Here is a 15402-nt window from a genome sequence, read left to right as displayed (position 1 = left end):
ACTCAGGGAACTCAAACAGGGGCTCTTTCACAACCTACAGGGGTGGGATAGGGAGGAAGATGGGAGGGAGGGCACATATGTATACCTATGGCTGATTCATGTTGGTATTTGGCAGAAAACAACAACTTCTGTAATGCAATTATCCTTCAATTAAAATAATTTAAATAAATAAATAAAAAGATCTGACACCATAACCAAACAGATTTTATTCATATAAGGCAAGGAGAAGTCAACATACAAAAATCAATTAATATGACACACTACATTATCAGATTAAAGGCGAAAAAAAACAGGATCATCTCGATGCAGGAAAAAAACATTTGACAAAAATTTGACAACCTTTCAAGATGGAACACTCAACAAACTACAAACAATAAATTATACCAACATCAACATAATAAATGCCATTATGAAAAGAGCACAGCAATGGGGAAAGAATGAAAGCTTTTCCTCTGAGGTCAAGAAGAAGACAAGGATGCACACTCTGCACTACAGTTCAACAAAGCACTGAAACCCTTAGAGCAATTAGATGAGAAAAAGAAATCAAAGGTCCCCAAATTGAAAAAGAAGTAAATTTATCTTCTTTCCCACATGACAAAGTTTCATCAGTAAAAATCATCAAGATTACAAAAGAAACGTACTATATGAAAAAGGATTCTTTAATAACCACACAAAGGATCAATCAACCAATTAACTCATTATCAAAACTGCCATGACAATCTTTGTAGAAGCAGAATAAAACATGGTGAATGTGACAGAACTATTCAAAGAGCAAACAGCAAAACTCTTGAAGAAGGAAGATGGAGGTCTTTCTATTTCAACACTTATTACAAGGTAATCAAGGTGATGTGGTACTGGTATAAAAACAGATAAATAAACCCACTGAACAGAACACAGTACACAGACATAATTCTTTGTGTATATATAAGATATATTTACAAGGATGTCAAGATACACAAAAGGGATAGGACAGGTTCAATTGATCTGATTCCCAGATTTGACCAGCTATTGTGCATACTAACACCTGACATCCACATGCAGTTTCCTTACCCTGGTTGACAGCAGACAGCGCATCCAGATAGGCCCTAAGCAATCCCTGCTGCCCAACAGCACTGAGACCCCGTCTCCAAACTGTGGGTGAGAAGCCCTTCCCAGGATGGTGCCCAGGGGAGCCTCCTCACAAGGGCCAGGTCACCAGGTCATGGGGAGACAGGATGTAAGTACAGACGACAGGGCCTGGGTGAGTGTGCATGTACAGGAGTCACACAGGACACTCCAGAGTCAGACACGATTAGCGAGTCCAGAGAAGAGCATTTCAGGAAGGACAGACTAAATATGACCTTACCTGAGAAACAAGCATGCCTCACTCCTTTTTGTTCCTCTTCCTTAACTTCAGGGCTTCCTCAGGCAACACAAATCTTCAGAGGTCTATCATCAAAGTTGAAAACATACTGTTTAATGCTTAGAGTCAACACATCCCCTTCCTGAGCCCCAACCACACACACAGCGAAGCCCTCACCACGAGGAACAGACAGTCCCCTGTGGCCACTGTCTCAGGAGGGACTCAAGACAGTCAACTCCCGCTGAGAGACCACCATGGGACTTTCTCACACTTTCCCTCAGATCACACTCCCCTCCTGGTGAGGCCTCATGTACACAGCAGCAGGAGGCACCTCTGCTGACCAGGCAATCTCCTTCAGGTCACACAGCAGGCCCTGATCCATCCCCACTCAGAACAGAGCATCCCCTCCTCAGCCCAGATCTCAGCCCTCAGAACTGGGAGGACTCAGAGTCCTGATGCTCAGTGAGGGATCTAGACTGGAATCAACTGGGGCATCTTAAACACTCTCGAGCTGTGGACCAACACAAACTACCTGAAGGGGAATCTCTGGTCAGAGGGTACAAAACGTGTGTCGGGAGCCACGTTAGGCATTACTGACAAAATGGAGGCACGGCCCCAAACCCCTCTACTTGTCCCGCAGGCATGGACCCAGGATGAAGGAGTTAGGTCTTGTGATTCTGACCTGTTTTTTCATTTCCTCGGTTGAGTTGACTGAAAAGAATGTTAAGGTGCTTATCGTCCTTCAGAGGAGCATGAGAAGGCACAAAGCCTTCTGCAGTTGTGCTCAGAGAATAATCCATAAAGTTAACCATTGACATTTGTTCAAGGATCTTTACAAAGAGTGTTACAGGATGAGCACGTAGGCCGCAGCTTGAGGCCATGGGAAGGATTGTCATCTGAGACCTATTTGTGAAGGAAATGTTTATGGCAAAGGAAGTTTGCTGAATTTAGGGTTTAGGAATAATTAAGAATAGTTAGAAGCTAAAACTTTAAGGAATGTTGTAGTGCTAGCATATTTTACTATAGCTTATAGAGATTAAGAATTTCAGAGATATTAACAGCTAGAAGCCATTTCAGGAGATAGTGAGCTTAGGATGCTAGGGGCAAACAGGATTTAGAAAGATAAGAAATAAACTGAGGAATGTGGTATGCAGCCCAGACATAAGCATGAATTACAATGTAATCACAAGTTAAACAGGATTCTGAGAGAATCGCTGAAGCAGAAACTCTGTTTGAAGGGCAACAATGTTTTATGGAGACAATAAATCTGGGTGAGGGGAACTGAAAATGCCAAACCTCTGACTTAATGCTTTTGTCAAAGTATAAAAGAGAACCTGAAGCTTGAAATAAACATGCAGTCCCGTACCTTGAGTCAGGGGCTGCATCATTCTCTGCTGACACCACTCATCTCTTCAGGCTGATTCCCTGGCTGCTAGAGCTGGACTCCGGCACATGTCTATGCAAAATGCATCATCAATGAAACATGAAGCCTGGACTGAGCACCATTCAGAGGAGAAAAGCACCCCCCAACTCTCTTTTTCTTTCCCAGCCTTACTAAGGTGTAACTAACAAAAATGGTATAAATGTACTGTGTACAAAGTGATCATGTCATAGACTCATACACTGAATAATTATTATACTTGAGTAAGTTACACGTCCACCTATGAGTACACTGTATTATTTCTCTCTGGGCGAATTTCAAGGATATAGAAACACTACAGGCAGCATGCAGTACCTCAGATCCCCAGAACTTACTTATTTTATAACTGAAAATCTCTACTCTTTGACTACCAGTGCCCCATTTCTCCTTCCACCCAGCTCCTGGTAACAGCCTTATTACTCGATGGCTCTATGAGTTTGACAATTCTAGTTTCTACATAGTGTCTGTCCTCCTTTGTGAGGCTTATTTAACTTGGTATAATGTTCCCTAGGTTCATTCATTCTGGCATAAATGCAGGATCCTTGATTTTTATATTTATATACAGAGAAAAAATAGTTCATGAATATACAGTATATAATAAATATTTCTATACCACACTTTTGTAACCTATTCTTTTGTCAAGAGACATCTGGGCCGTGTCTATGCCTTGGCTACTGCAAATCCAGTCACACTCATGGGACTGTGGACATATTCCTGAAAAACTGATTGCTTTTCCTTTGGATATCTGTCAGAAATGGGTTTGACAGACTGTAGGCCTGTTCTATATTAATTTGTTAAGGAACTTCCATTTTATTTTCCCACATAGCAGTACCATTTACATTACCACCAACAGTGCAGTTAAGATTCTGTGTTTTCTGTACTGTGCCTGTATGTGTGCTTATTTGGGGAGGGACGGGAGTGGATAATAGAGAATGCAGCCTGGCAGCAAGACAGTTGCAGCTGCATCTTCTAGAGGACAAACCTCCAGATTGCAGATCACTGTGGCATCGCTGACCTCTGATTTTTTGGAGCCATCCTCCCCTACATCACAGGACTTTATGACTCTACTCAGGTTGGGCCCAGAGATCCCTACCGAGCAGGACCACCTCATAACAAGCATTCTGTGATCTTAACCTTAGTACTTCTATTTTCCCAGCGGGACTCAAACAAACTTACAAACTTTCATGGTGTCCAACAGAGTGTCCACAGAGCCTACAATGAGCCTCGGACCCTCTTATACAAACACAAAGCATTCCAAGCCTTGATAACTCATGCATGAGGCAAAATACAAAAGAGGACACCCAAGGATCCACAGACACAAGACACCATATTTTCATTTACAGTGAGGGATCCAGGTCAAACACTGAAATCTCCACAAAGACTATGAAAAAGAGGGATCATTCCAGTGATGTACATGGACCACTGAGACCTCAGCATCTTCCAAGGAAACACTCCAGATTCTCTTGGTATCTTCCCAAATGCACATGAACCTTTCTTCACCAGCAACCCCAAGTACACAATGATACCAAAGTTGATGCAAAAAATGACCTGAGATTTTCCCCATTACTCTATGGTGCCTGCCTGCTAAAAGAGCCAACAAAAGCCAGGGAGTGGAGTGGATGCTGGGGGCACCTGCTAGAACCAGCCCCTCAAGCCCAAGGCTCCCATCCTCCTGCACACACAGGTGCCTGCAGGCTCAGTCCCGGCCACAGTTCTAACAGTGGAAAAGGCTTCTCTTGGCTGAATTCCACGTCCTTCATTGCTGCTCACGTGTGGTCACGAGTTGTCAAATCCAACCTCTGCAGGCAAGTGTCAGCCTCAGCACTGCTGTCCCAGGAACACGAGCTAAGGCACTGGAACCTCAAACCATTCCATGCGGGCTCTCCAACAAACCCAATCCCAGGTTCTCCAACCTGAACTGAGACATTCTTTTCCAGCAGATCCACACCTGCCTTGTCCCTGCAACTACACTTGGGATGGGCACACGCTCCATTCACTGGGCTCACCTTGATTCCCCCAAGTACTGCCACAAGCCTCCTGCAGACCCCAGCAGGCTCTGTCCACTTTCCCCATTTGTCTACCTCTCCTCCCTGCATGACTGAACTAAGCAAGACTAAAGTGCACCAGGGTTTCTTGGCAAAGGGGATCACAAGAGGAGTGTCCACGAGCTACCACCCAAAGGACACTGCATGTGCAGTATGGAAACCAAGAGACTGGCCCTTCTGGGAAAGTCTGCCACCACCTGGGGACATTATGGAGTCCATGTACAAAGGCATTTGTGATGAGGACGTCTCAAAGCAAGGGGCTCCAGGTCTCACTATCTCCTGTTTTCTCCACCCACACCTACTTGAAAAATATTCTACCTCTTGGGGGGTGCGGGGGGCAGCGTCTCCTTCTTGCCCCATTAGGTTTTGGATTTCTGCTCATCCTCAGTGCACTGAAATCACAATCGCTGACAAGAGTACATGAACTCCTAGATGGCAAAGCTGCTGTCCATGATGGTGACTGGTCCTGGATGGACAGAGCTTAGATCTGGGGGCTGCAGAGGACAAAACACAGCAGACTAAACATGGGGACATCTTAGCTCACTGCTTGAGGACACCACCTCTGTAGGGCTTTTCAGGACTTCCTATATTTCTTGACCCTTCTTTTGAGTAATTAAGTAATCACATGGGGTAAAGATCAATTACAGCTGAAATGTCCAGAACATGGGAAACATCTTCATCACCTGCCCTGTTCTCTTGGTCTTCCCTGAGGATTATTCAGCCCAACCCATAGTCCGGTCATCTAAAGATATTTCCAGTATCAGATACTACAGCCACGCTGGGAAGAAGAGGAACACTATCAGCCCTAAAAAGAGGGGAACGAGGAAGGACTCAAAATAACCCTTGAAGAAGGGCATTAATTTCTCCTGCTGGCAACTGATACAGAGGCAATAAACCTGGGTAACATGAGAGAGACTGTTAGGAGGGGATGGGGAGACCTCTATGAGCCTAGACTTGAAGGGTGACAAAGAGCCTGAGCCAGGGTGACCTGAAGGTGAGAAAAGGAACTACGATGTCAGACAGAAATGGTTTTGGTATTTAGAAACAGAGAAAAGGTAAATGAGACCAGGACAGGCTGAACCATGAGCAAAGGGTCAGCTCCCAGGATGAGGCTGGAGACACTGACAGGGCCCTGAGCTTGACAGAGGGCTGTGGAGCCACAGCGAGGAGTCAAGCTTTTGTCCCAAGAACACATGAAAGCCAGTGGAGGTCTGAACATCAGGACATAAAAAAAAATCTCTCTTCAGATTTAGCCTTATTCATAGAAGTCATCAAATTCTGAGCCTGTGATCCTGCCTCCATCCTACAGTTTTCCTTTTTGTTTTTCATTCAGGGAGGACTGGGATCTATTTAAAATTCGAATTACCACCAGAAACTACCTCCAAACCAAAACTGCCACACACAGACACACAGCCAATTTGGCTAATCATTTCAGGGATCAGTGTTGCTCAGGCTCAGAGTTTCCGGTCTAGTCTTTCATCTGCATGTTACAAGTGGGCTCCCTCAGGACCAGAGAGAAGCCGTTTATGAGAAGGTCTGAGCTGAGTGAAGACAACTGGGTATAACTGAATAATGAAATGGGAGGCTGAAGGGCAAGGGGGCCAAGTTTGTCCTTACTGCCCATCCCATTTAAGACCAGGAACATCTGTCATGTATCTGAGCAAAAGAAACTTTTCTTTCAAGATTGGGTCAAAGTGATGATACCAAGCAGGTAGTTCTTTATTATAAGATTGCAGTAAAATATTTTAAAAATACAGAATTGCAAATATATATCCACTGGTACAAAAAAACAGTGTAACGGGTCAGCTTAGAAATAGGATCTGAGCAATCTTTTTCATTATGAATAGAGAGGCTCTGTTGGAAGGTTCCAGGTCAAGCCAGTCCATCCTTCCTCATTTGCACAGAAAAGTCAAAAGGGGACCTGAGGGAAACATCTTCATATCACCACACAGCTCACTTTTTTTTTCACTGATCATAGAAAATGGAGAAAACAAACCACTAGAGTAACCAGTTAAACTAGGTGTTTTTTTTTTCTTTTTTTTGAAAAGAAAGAATGAAGCATGTTGGGAGCCGCGTTAGGCATTACTGACAAAATGGAGGCACGGCCCCAACCCCTTCTCTTTGTCCCGCAGGCACAGAACTGGGATGAAGAGGTTAGGCTTTGTGATTCTGACTTGCTTTTTCCTTTCCTCGGCTGAGTTGACAGAAAAGAATATTAAGGTGCTTACTGTTCTTGAGAGGAGCATTCTAATGCTAAGTCGCTTCAGTCGTGTCAGACTCTGTGCGACCCCATAGATGGCAGCCCACCAGGCTCCGCAGTCCTTGGTATTTTCTAGGCAAGAATACTGGAGTGGGTTGCCATTTCCTTCTCCAATACATGAAAGAGAAAAGTGAAAGTGAAGTAACTCAGTCGTGTCCAACTCTTATCGATCCCATGGGCTGCAGCCTACCAGGCTCCTCTATCCATGGATTTTCCAGGCAAGAGTACTGCATGAGAAGGCACCAAGCCTTCTGCAGCTGTGCTCAGTGAATAATTCATAAAGTTAATCATTGACATTTGTTCAAGGACTTTTACAAAATAGTGTTCCAGGGTGAGCACACAGGCCGCAGCTTGAGACCATGGGAGGAATTGCTATCTGAAGCCTATTTGTAAGGAAAGTGTTTTTGGCAAAGGAGTTTGCTGAATTTAGGGCTTAGGAATATTTAAAATAGTTAGAAGCTAAAGATTTAAGGAATGTTGTAATCTTAGCATATTCTATTATAGCTTATAGAGATTAGGGACTTTAGACATATTAATAGTTAGAAGCCCTTTCTAAGAAATAGTGAGCCAGGATACTAGGGGCAAACAGGACTTAAAAAGATAAGAAATAAACTGAGGAATGTGGTATGGAGCCCAGACATTAGCATGAGTTACTACGTATTCACAAGGACACAAGAGAAGAAGTAAAGAAGAGAATCTCTGAGGCAAGAACTCCTTTTGAGGGGCAACAATGATTTATGGAGACAACAAATCTGGGTCAGGGGGAACTGAAAATGTCAAATCCCTGACCTAATGTTTTTGTAAAAGTATAAAAGAGAATCATAAGCTTGAAATAAACAGGCAGTCCAAGAAAACTGAGAGGCTGTCTCGTTTCGCGCCGACACCGCTCACCCCTTCAGGTTGAATCCCTGGCTGCTGGAGCTGGACTCCAGTAGAAACATTTTATTTTGTTGGTTTTATCATGTTAAATGTTCTTTTATCTTCCCATTTCTCAAAGACATGCCTTTAATTTCATAAGATCTAATGTCATACCTCCATTATTCTCTGGTAAAGAGCTGAAACCAGAAATATCCATTTGTCTGTGCACACATAACAACATACACACAATTCATGTCTTTGGTAAAACCACAGTTGAAACTATGTCTGTTTTATTACACGATGTGAGAGGGTAACAGGCAGGAAGGCCAGGGGGTCTCCAAATGGAGGAAATAGGCTGCAAGTGTCAGACATTTTTATCTCTCTCAAGCGGCAGGAGGAAACAAACTAGCAATATTTTTTTCCTTCTCTATACAAACTTAAAAGGAGGTTTCTCTTAAAATACTGTGTTGTCATAATTATACCTGGGGTCAGACTCTCAAGACAATCAGGACTGAAGGTGCCCAGGGGTCCCCACACAAGCTCCCATCCTAATTACACCTGAGGAACCCCAAGTATTAATAACTGTGGGGGGGGGGGCAATCTGTTGATTTCCTTTTAGATACTGGGGCAACTTACTCCGTGCTTACTGAATCCCCTGGCCCACTTCCTTCCCAATCTGCTTCCGTAATGGGACTGTCTGGATGAGCCAAAGGGTACTATTTCAGTTACTCTTTATGCTGTAACTGAGATTCTGTGCTATTTTCAAACGAGTTTCTGATTGTGCCAGAGTCTCCATCACCCCTTTTGGGGAGGAATATAGTGATCAGTTTTCATTCCTATTCATTCAAGCTGGTTTTAGAAAAGGCAGAGGAACCAGATATCAAATAGCCAACGTCCACTGGATCATCAAAAAAGCAAGAGAGTTCCAGAAAAACATCTATTCCTGCTTTATTGACTCTGCCAAAGCCTTTGACTGTGTGCATCACAATAAATTGTGGAAAATTCTGAAAGAGATGGGAATACCAGACCACCTGATCTGCCTCTTGAGAAATCTGTATGCAGGTCAGGAAGCAACAGTTAGAACTGGACATGGAACAACAGACTGGTTCCAAATAGGAAAAGGAGTACGTCAAGGCTGTATATTGTCACCTTGCTTATTTAACTTCTATGCAGAGTACATCATGAGAAACGCTGGGCTGGAAGAAGCACAAGCTGGGATCAAGATTGCTGGCAGAAGTATCAATAACCTCAGATATGCAGATGACACCACCCTTATGGCAGAAAGTGAAGAGGAACTCAAAAGCCTCTTGATGAAAGTGAAAGAGGAGAGTGAAAAACTTGGCTTAAAGCTCAACATTCAGAAAACGAAGATCATGGCATCTGGTCCCATCACTTCATGGGAAATAGATGGGGAAACAGTGGAAACAGTGTCGGACTTTAGTTTTTTGGGCTCCAAAATCACTGCAGATGGTAATTGCAGCCATGAAATTAAAAGACGCTTACTCCTTGGAAGGAAAGTTATGACCAACCTAGACAGCATATTCAAAAGCAGAGACATTACTTTGCCAACAAAGGTCCATCTAGTCAAGGCTATGGTTTTTCCTGTGGTCATGTATGGGTGTGAGAGTTGGACTATGAAGAGTCCACTGCCTAAGAGTAATTGGAGCAGCGCCTTTATTAGCACCTGAAGCTTTAAAAATAATTAATGGACAAAATCTTACTGTCCTGACTTCTCATGATGTGAGTGCATCTTAAATTCTAAGGTTAATATTTGGATGACAGACAGTGGACTTCTTAAATATCAGTCATTGTTGTTAGAAGGACCAGTAACTAAGCTGAAAGTTTGTGGAAATTTAAATCCTGCCACTTTCCTTCCTGAGAAGGAAAATGAAACACCTGATCACGATTGTTCCCAATTTCTACCTTTAAACTATGCAGCTTGGGAGGATCTAATGGATACCTCATTAGACAATCCTGACATGGAAATATTTACAGATGGCAGCTCTTTTGTTTGGGATGGAAAGCATAAAGCAAGTTACACCTTGGTGACTGCTGAATAGGTTTCAGAAACAAAATCTCTCCCCCAGGGAACCAGTGCTCAGTTAGCAGAGCTTGTGGTTCTGACCCGAGCTGCAGAGTTAAGCAAAGGGCAGCTAGTAAATATCTACATGGATTTTAAGTGTGCTTCTTTGACTTTACATGCTCATTCTGCAATATGGAAGGAAAGTTTAAAACAGCAACAGGAGAACCTATTATGCATTTCAGAGAGATCCAGAGACTTCGAACTGCTATATATTGCCCTAAAGAAGAAGCTGTTATGCATTGCAAAGGGCACGGCAGGGATGGGAGGAAAGCAGCTGAAGGTAATCAGCTGGCTGACTGTCAAGCCAGAAAAGCAGCACTTTAGGAAACCCCTTCACTGCAGAGGCCTTTGATCTGGACAGGTCCTGTGGAACAGGAGAAACCACAATATACTGAGGAAGAATTAGAAAGATATGAGAAAAGAGGAAGTAAGATTACAGATAACGGATGGTTATAGTCCGAGGATGGACGATTAATAATTCCTGAAAATGCTCAATGGAAAATTCTTAAGAGTTTACACCAGAGTTTTCATTTGGGTGCACAGAGTACTTACCAAATGGCTTCACGTTTGTTTGAAAGTAAAAACATAATGAAAACTTTAAAGAACGTATCAAAATATGTGAGGTTTGTCAGAAAAATAACCCGAAGACTGAGAAGCTAGCAATATCTGGATTACAACGAAGTGGTAAGTATCCTGGAGAGGCCTGGGAAATTGATTTTACTCATATGCCAAAAGCTATTTGATATTCTTGCTTACACGTTTGGGTAGATACTTTTACTGGGTGGATTGAGGCTTTTCCCTGTCGTAGTAAGCAGGCTAAGGAAGTTCTAAAGATTTTAACCCATGAAATTATCCCCAGGTTTGGGCTGCCACGGAGCCTTCAGAGTGACAATGGCTCCACATGTAAAGCTGCTGTACCTCAGGGGGTATCTAAAGCTCTAGAAACAGAATATCACTTACACTGATAAATGAAGATTGGGAGACCCCAATCTTCAGGAAAGGTTGAAAAAGCTAATTACATTATTAAAAGACGTCTGTCCAAATTAACTCAAGAGATTCAGGACAATTGGATTAAAGTCCTACCCATAGCTTTAGTGAGGGCTCGAACTGCCGCCAAAAAGGAGGGACTGTCCCCCTTTGAATCTATTTATGAAAGAAAGGCACAAAAAGGCCTTTCTTGTGCACAGACATCATTATAGACCCTGAAGCCTTGGAATTAACTAGTTATGTAACTCAGCTCTCAGCTTTTCAACAGGCATTAACAGAACTCTGGGAGACAACTCCTGACCCAGCCTCTGAGTCAAGCAAACCTCTATTTGAGCCAGGAACCGAGGTCCTCATAAAAATATTGGGATCTGGGGGCCCATTCCTCGAGCCCCTCTGGGAAGGCCCTTACCAGGTTATTCTTTCTTCTCCCACAGCTGTCAAAGTGCCAGGAATTGATTCGTGGTGCATCACACTTGAGTTAAGAGGTGGCACCCTGACCAGAACTAAGTGACTTCATTTTATGTCTTTACTTTCTATGCTCTGACTTTGTAATTTTCAGATAGGCCTGTAATCTATGTGAGCCTACTTCTACTGACTCCAAAAATCCTGAGTGTGCTGTTTGATCCTCAAGACAATGCCTTCCTGTCTTGGGCTCACCCCTACGCTGCATTCCACAACTGGTCTAACTGCTGGGTCTGCGGAGCGCTCCCCTCTTCATCAGTGAAAGGCTTCCTGTGGTGGACATCTCACTTCAAGAAAAAGACTTTCTCCAAGTCTGCGAATACCTTTGACAACAATCATATGTGATGCCTCTTCTTCATCTGATGACAACTACCAACCCTAAAATGGACTGGTGCAACACTTTGTACTTTAACTATGGACATAACGTGACTTTTAATTTTGATTATACATTGTCTCGGTTTAATGACTATTGCACTACACATAATGCAAATGGGTCTGGATCTAATGGTTTTTTATCTGAAGTTTATCAAATATGGGATGAGGTTATATGGCTAACTCCTGAAAAAGGACGTCAAGTATCTACTGCCCCTATATGCTGGGAACAAACAGAGCCATCCCCAAAAGTTAGCCAACAACTTAATTACAATGATTGGAAACAATTGGGATTTTTGCCTCAGGGAATATGCACCATAATCATTCCCCTGTTTTCCAACCCCAATTCAGGTCCTCCCTTTGTCTGGCCAGGCACTAATTGGGACTGGATATCTCAGTCAGGTGGCTTGCTCCAAAAGGGACCTATGGATATGTGGCTCTTACCTATGGGCATGGCTTCCCCTTGGTCGGATAGGGAGATGCACCCTGGGTCTAGCCTTTACTCATGGCTTTGTATTTTCAGAGCTTCCAGAAAAGCCTGCTAATTTACACCACCTTAAAACTCGGTGGGCAAGGTCTGTATTTCACTGGTATGATTATTTGGCTGAAGTCTTTGTTCCCTCTTTGGGAACTACAGATGTTATGCTACGAGTGGATGCTTTGACTAACTTTACTCAACAGGCATTACAAGATTCTCAAAAAGCTATTTCAGCTCTTAATGCTGAACAAGCACTAATTAGAAAGGTAGTTTTACAGAACAGATTGGCTTTAGATATTCTGACAGCTGCACAAGGAGGAACTTGTGCCATTATTCATACCCAATGCTGTACATATATACCTGATAGGAGCACTAATGTTACTCATTTTACTAAACACATGAACAAGATGACTGGGGCTATGGATATTCCTGAAGCCTCAATTGCCTCATTTTGGGAGATGTTAACTAGTGCCCCATGGTGGAAAACTATCTGAATTACAATAATTCTGATTGTTTTGTTTTTGCTGTTTGCTCCCTGCATCTGTAACTGTGTAACTGGATTTGTTTCTAGTTGCATGAAAGCTTTTAAGTGACAAATGGTTGTGTTAGGGGAAGCACACTGATTGAAACCGCCCACCCTGGCCAGGCACCATAGTAACCATTTGCATGAGTTGTTTTATGACAGGAGATCCTGATAAGGAATATGGAACTAATGAGCCACCACCAACCTGAAGAGTTCGGGAAAGGTTGAAAGGAGACACGGAGTGTCTGTCCACTTCCCAGAATCCCTCTTGCTAGCATCCATCTTGGCTGAGCGATGCATGTGCCACCAGGAAAGACTCTGAATTAGAATGATTGGCTAAAGAGCACCCGGAAACTAATCTCATCACCATAAAACCCGAGACTCGGAGCCACGTGGCAGAGCAGTTCTCCTGGGTTCCCTTTCCCTACTGCTCTACACGCGGGTGCCCTCTCCCAATAAAATCTCTTGCTTTGTCAGCACACGTGTCTCCTCGGACAATTCATTTCCGAGTGTTAGACAAGAGCCCAGTTTCGGGCCCTGGCAGGGGTCCCCCTTCCTGCAATAGTTGCTCAAACTCCTGCTACTGCTGCAGCTTCTTCCAACTATTATTTGGGGCCCCTGGATCAGACATCTTCGGTATGAGGGTTAGGAGAATATGTTGCCTCACCAATTTAGGGACAATGCCCCTTGTCAGCTCGAAAGCAGTTATGGAACGAGAACGATGCCCCTTTTCCCTAGGCAACATAATTCTTCTAAAAGAAAAGGGGGCAATGAGACGGTAACAGGCAGGAAGGCCAGGGGTCTCCAAATGGAGGAAATAGGCTGCAAGTGTCAGACATTTTTCTCTCTTAAGTGGCAGGAGGAAACAAACTAGCGGTATTTTTTCCTTCTCTATACAAATTTAAAAGGAGGTTTCTCTTAAAATACTCTGTTGCCATAATGACACCTGGTTTCACCTGAAGTTAACTATTCTCAAACCTTGAGTTAACCAATGCATTTTTCTTATGGAAATGTTTGTCTTAAGCTATGTTAATAGACTATGCATTTACCCCAGACTCTGTCTTCAAGTTGGTTCTGCCTAATGGCTCATAACCTACTTCACAAACCAGTATGTTGTACTCAGATACTGTTCCCCTAATCTATGTAAACAAAACTATTTGTATGGTAATCTGGCCTTCTACAAGATTCAAGTTAATCATTTTATGGCCTGGGATGAATCATCTGGTGCCAAGATTATTCCAAAATGCATCTTATGGATGAGGGGCCTGGTGCCATTCTGAGTTTTAAAACATTCCTTTCCTTCATTAACAGACTGCTACTGACTATAATGGCACCCCACTCCAGTACTCTTGCCTGGAAATCCCATGGATGGTGGAGCCTGGTAGGCTGCTGTCCATGGGGTCGCTAAGAGTCTAAGAGTCGGACATGACTGAGAGACTTCACTTTCCCTTTTCACGTTCATGCATTGGAGAAGGAAACGGCAACCCACTCCAGTATTCTTGCCTGGAGAATCCCAGGGTCAGAGGAGCCTATTGGGCTGCCGTCTATGGGGTCGCACAGAGTCGGACACGACTGACACGACTTAGCAGCAGTAGCAGCAGCTCCCCCATTCTGAACCCTTTGCCACCTCCCTCCTCACCAGATCTATCTGGGTCGTTCCAGAGCACTGGTTTTTGGGTGCCCTGCTTCGTGCATCGAACTTGCACTGATTATTCTATTTTACATATGGTAATTTACATGTTTCAATGCTATTCTCTCAAATCATCCCACCCTCACCTTCTCCCACTGAGTCCAAAAGTCTGTTCTTTACATCTGTGTCTCCCTTTGTTGCCCTGCATGTAGGGTCACTGGTACCATCTTTCTAAATTCCATATATATGCATTAATATACAGTATTTCTCTTTCTCTTTCTGACTTATTTCACTCTGTATAATAGGCTCTAGGTTCATCTACCTCATTAGAACTGATAAACGAGGTGACATTTTTGCTAAGTATGCCACAAAATAGTCTAAGATGATTTACTACTTACCAAAGAAAATTTCAAATGTATGAGATAAAGGGAAGAAAGCACTCAGGCAAGGAATGAATCTGAAAAAAATTTGAAACAAAAAACTGAATTATTTTTAATCTAAAAATCTGGTCAAAGTTTAAAAAAATGTGGAGAATAATCATATTTAGAAAAGGATGATACGAGTAGAATACTGGAAACTAACAAAACTTATTTCTAAAGTTAAAAATGATTACAGAAACTAAATGAATGAAGACCTATTCCAAACTACAAAAAGCACCATACATAAAGAAAGGAGAAAATGTGAATCCGTTTAAAAAAAAAAAAAAAGTGTTACTTTAAAAACGCTACCCAACAATGATACAGTGGATAAGAATCTGCCTGACAATGCAGGGGACATGGGTTCTATCCCTGGTTCAGGAAGATCCCACAAGTACAAGCAACTAAGCCTGTGCACAACTACTGAGCCTGTGCTTTAGAACCTGGGAGCCACAACTCCTGAGCCCAGGGCACAGAACCGAAGACACACAGCCAAGAAATTAATTTAAAAAAAAAAAAAAAGCTA

At 43.0% G+C, this 15402-nt stretch overlaps 1 protein-coding gene across 13 annotated transcripts in view; it reads right to left on the bottom strand.

Annotated features, from left to right (window-relative positions):
- The window catches only part of LOC100848895 (zinc finger protein 665), a 48802-nt gene that overhangs the window by 24222 nt on the left and 9178 nt on the right, over positions 1–15402 (bottom strand). For 5 of the 13 annotated variants that reach the window (XM_024978770.2, XM_024978769.2, XM_024978771.2 and 2 more), the window contains 3 exons: positions 14859–14917; positions 2709–2798; positions 1346–1428 (listed from right to left, as the gene is read on the bottom strand). In XM_024978770.2, the coding sequence (XP_024834538.1) occupies positions 1346–1360 (15 nt within the window). In that variant the 5' untranslated portion in view covers positions 1361–1428; positions 2709–2798; positions 14859–14917. Of the gene's footprint in view, positions 1–1345; positions 1429–2708; positions 2799–13035; positions 13118–14858; positions 14918–15402 lie in introns of all 13 variants that reach the window. The other 8 variants (XM_059877122.1, XM_024978775.2, XM_059877121.1 and 5 more) reach the window with 5 other exon arrangements.

This window comes from Bos taurus, chromosome 18, assembly GCF_002263795.3.
Source record: "Bos taurus isolate L1 Dominette 01449 registration number 42190680 breed Hereford chromosome 18, ARS-UCD2.0, whole genome shotgun sequence".
NCBI classification, from domain to species: domain Eukaryota; kingdom Metazoa; phylum Chordata; class Mammalia; order Artiodactyla; family Bovidae; genus Bos; species Bos taurus.
The sequence above is the reverse complement of the archived record's forward strand: the minus strand, read 5'-3'. Positions and strand labels throughout refer to the sequence as shown.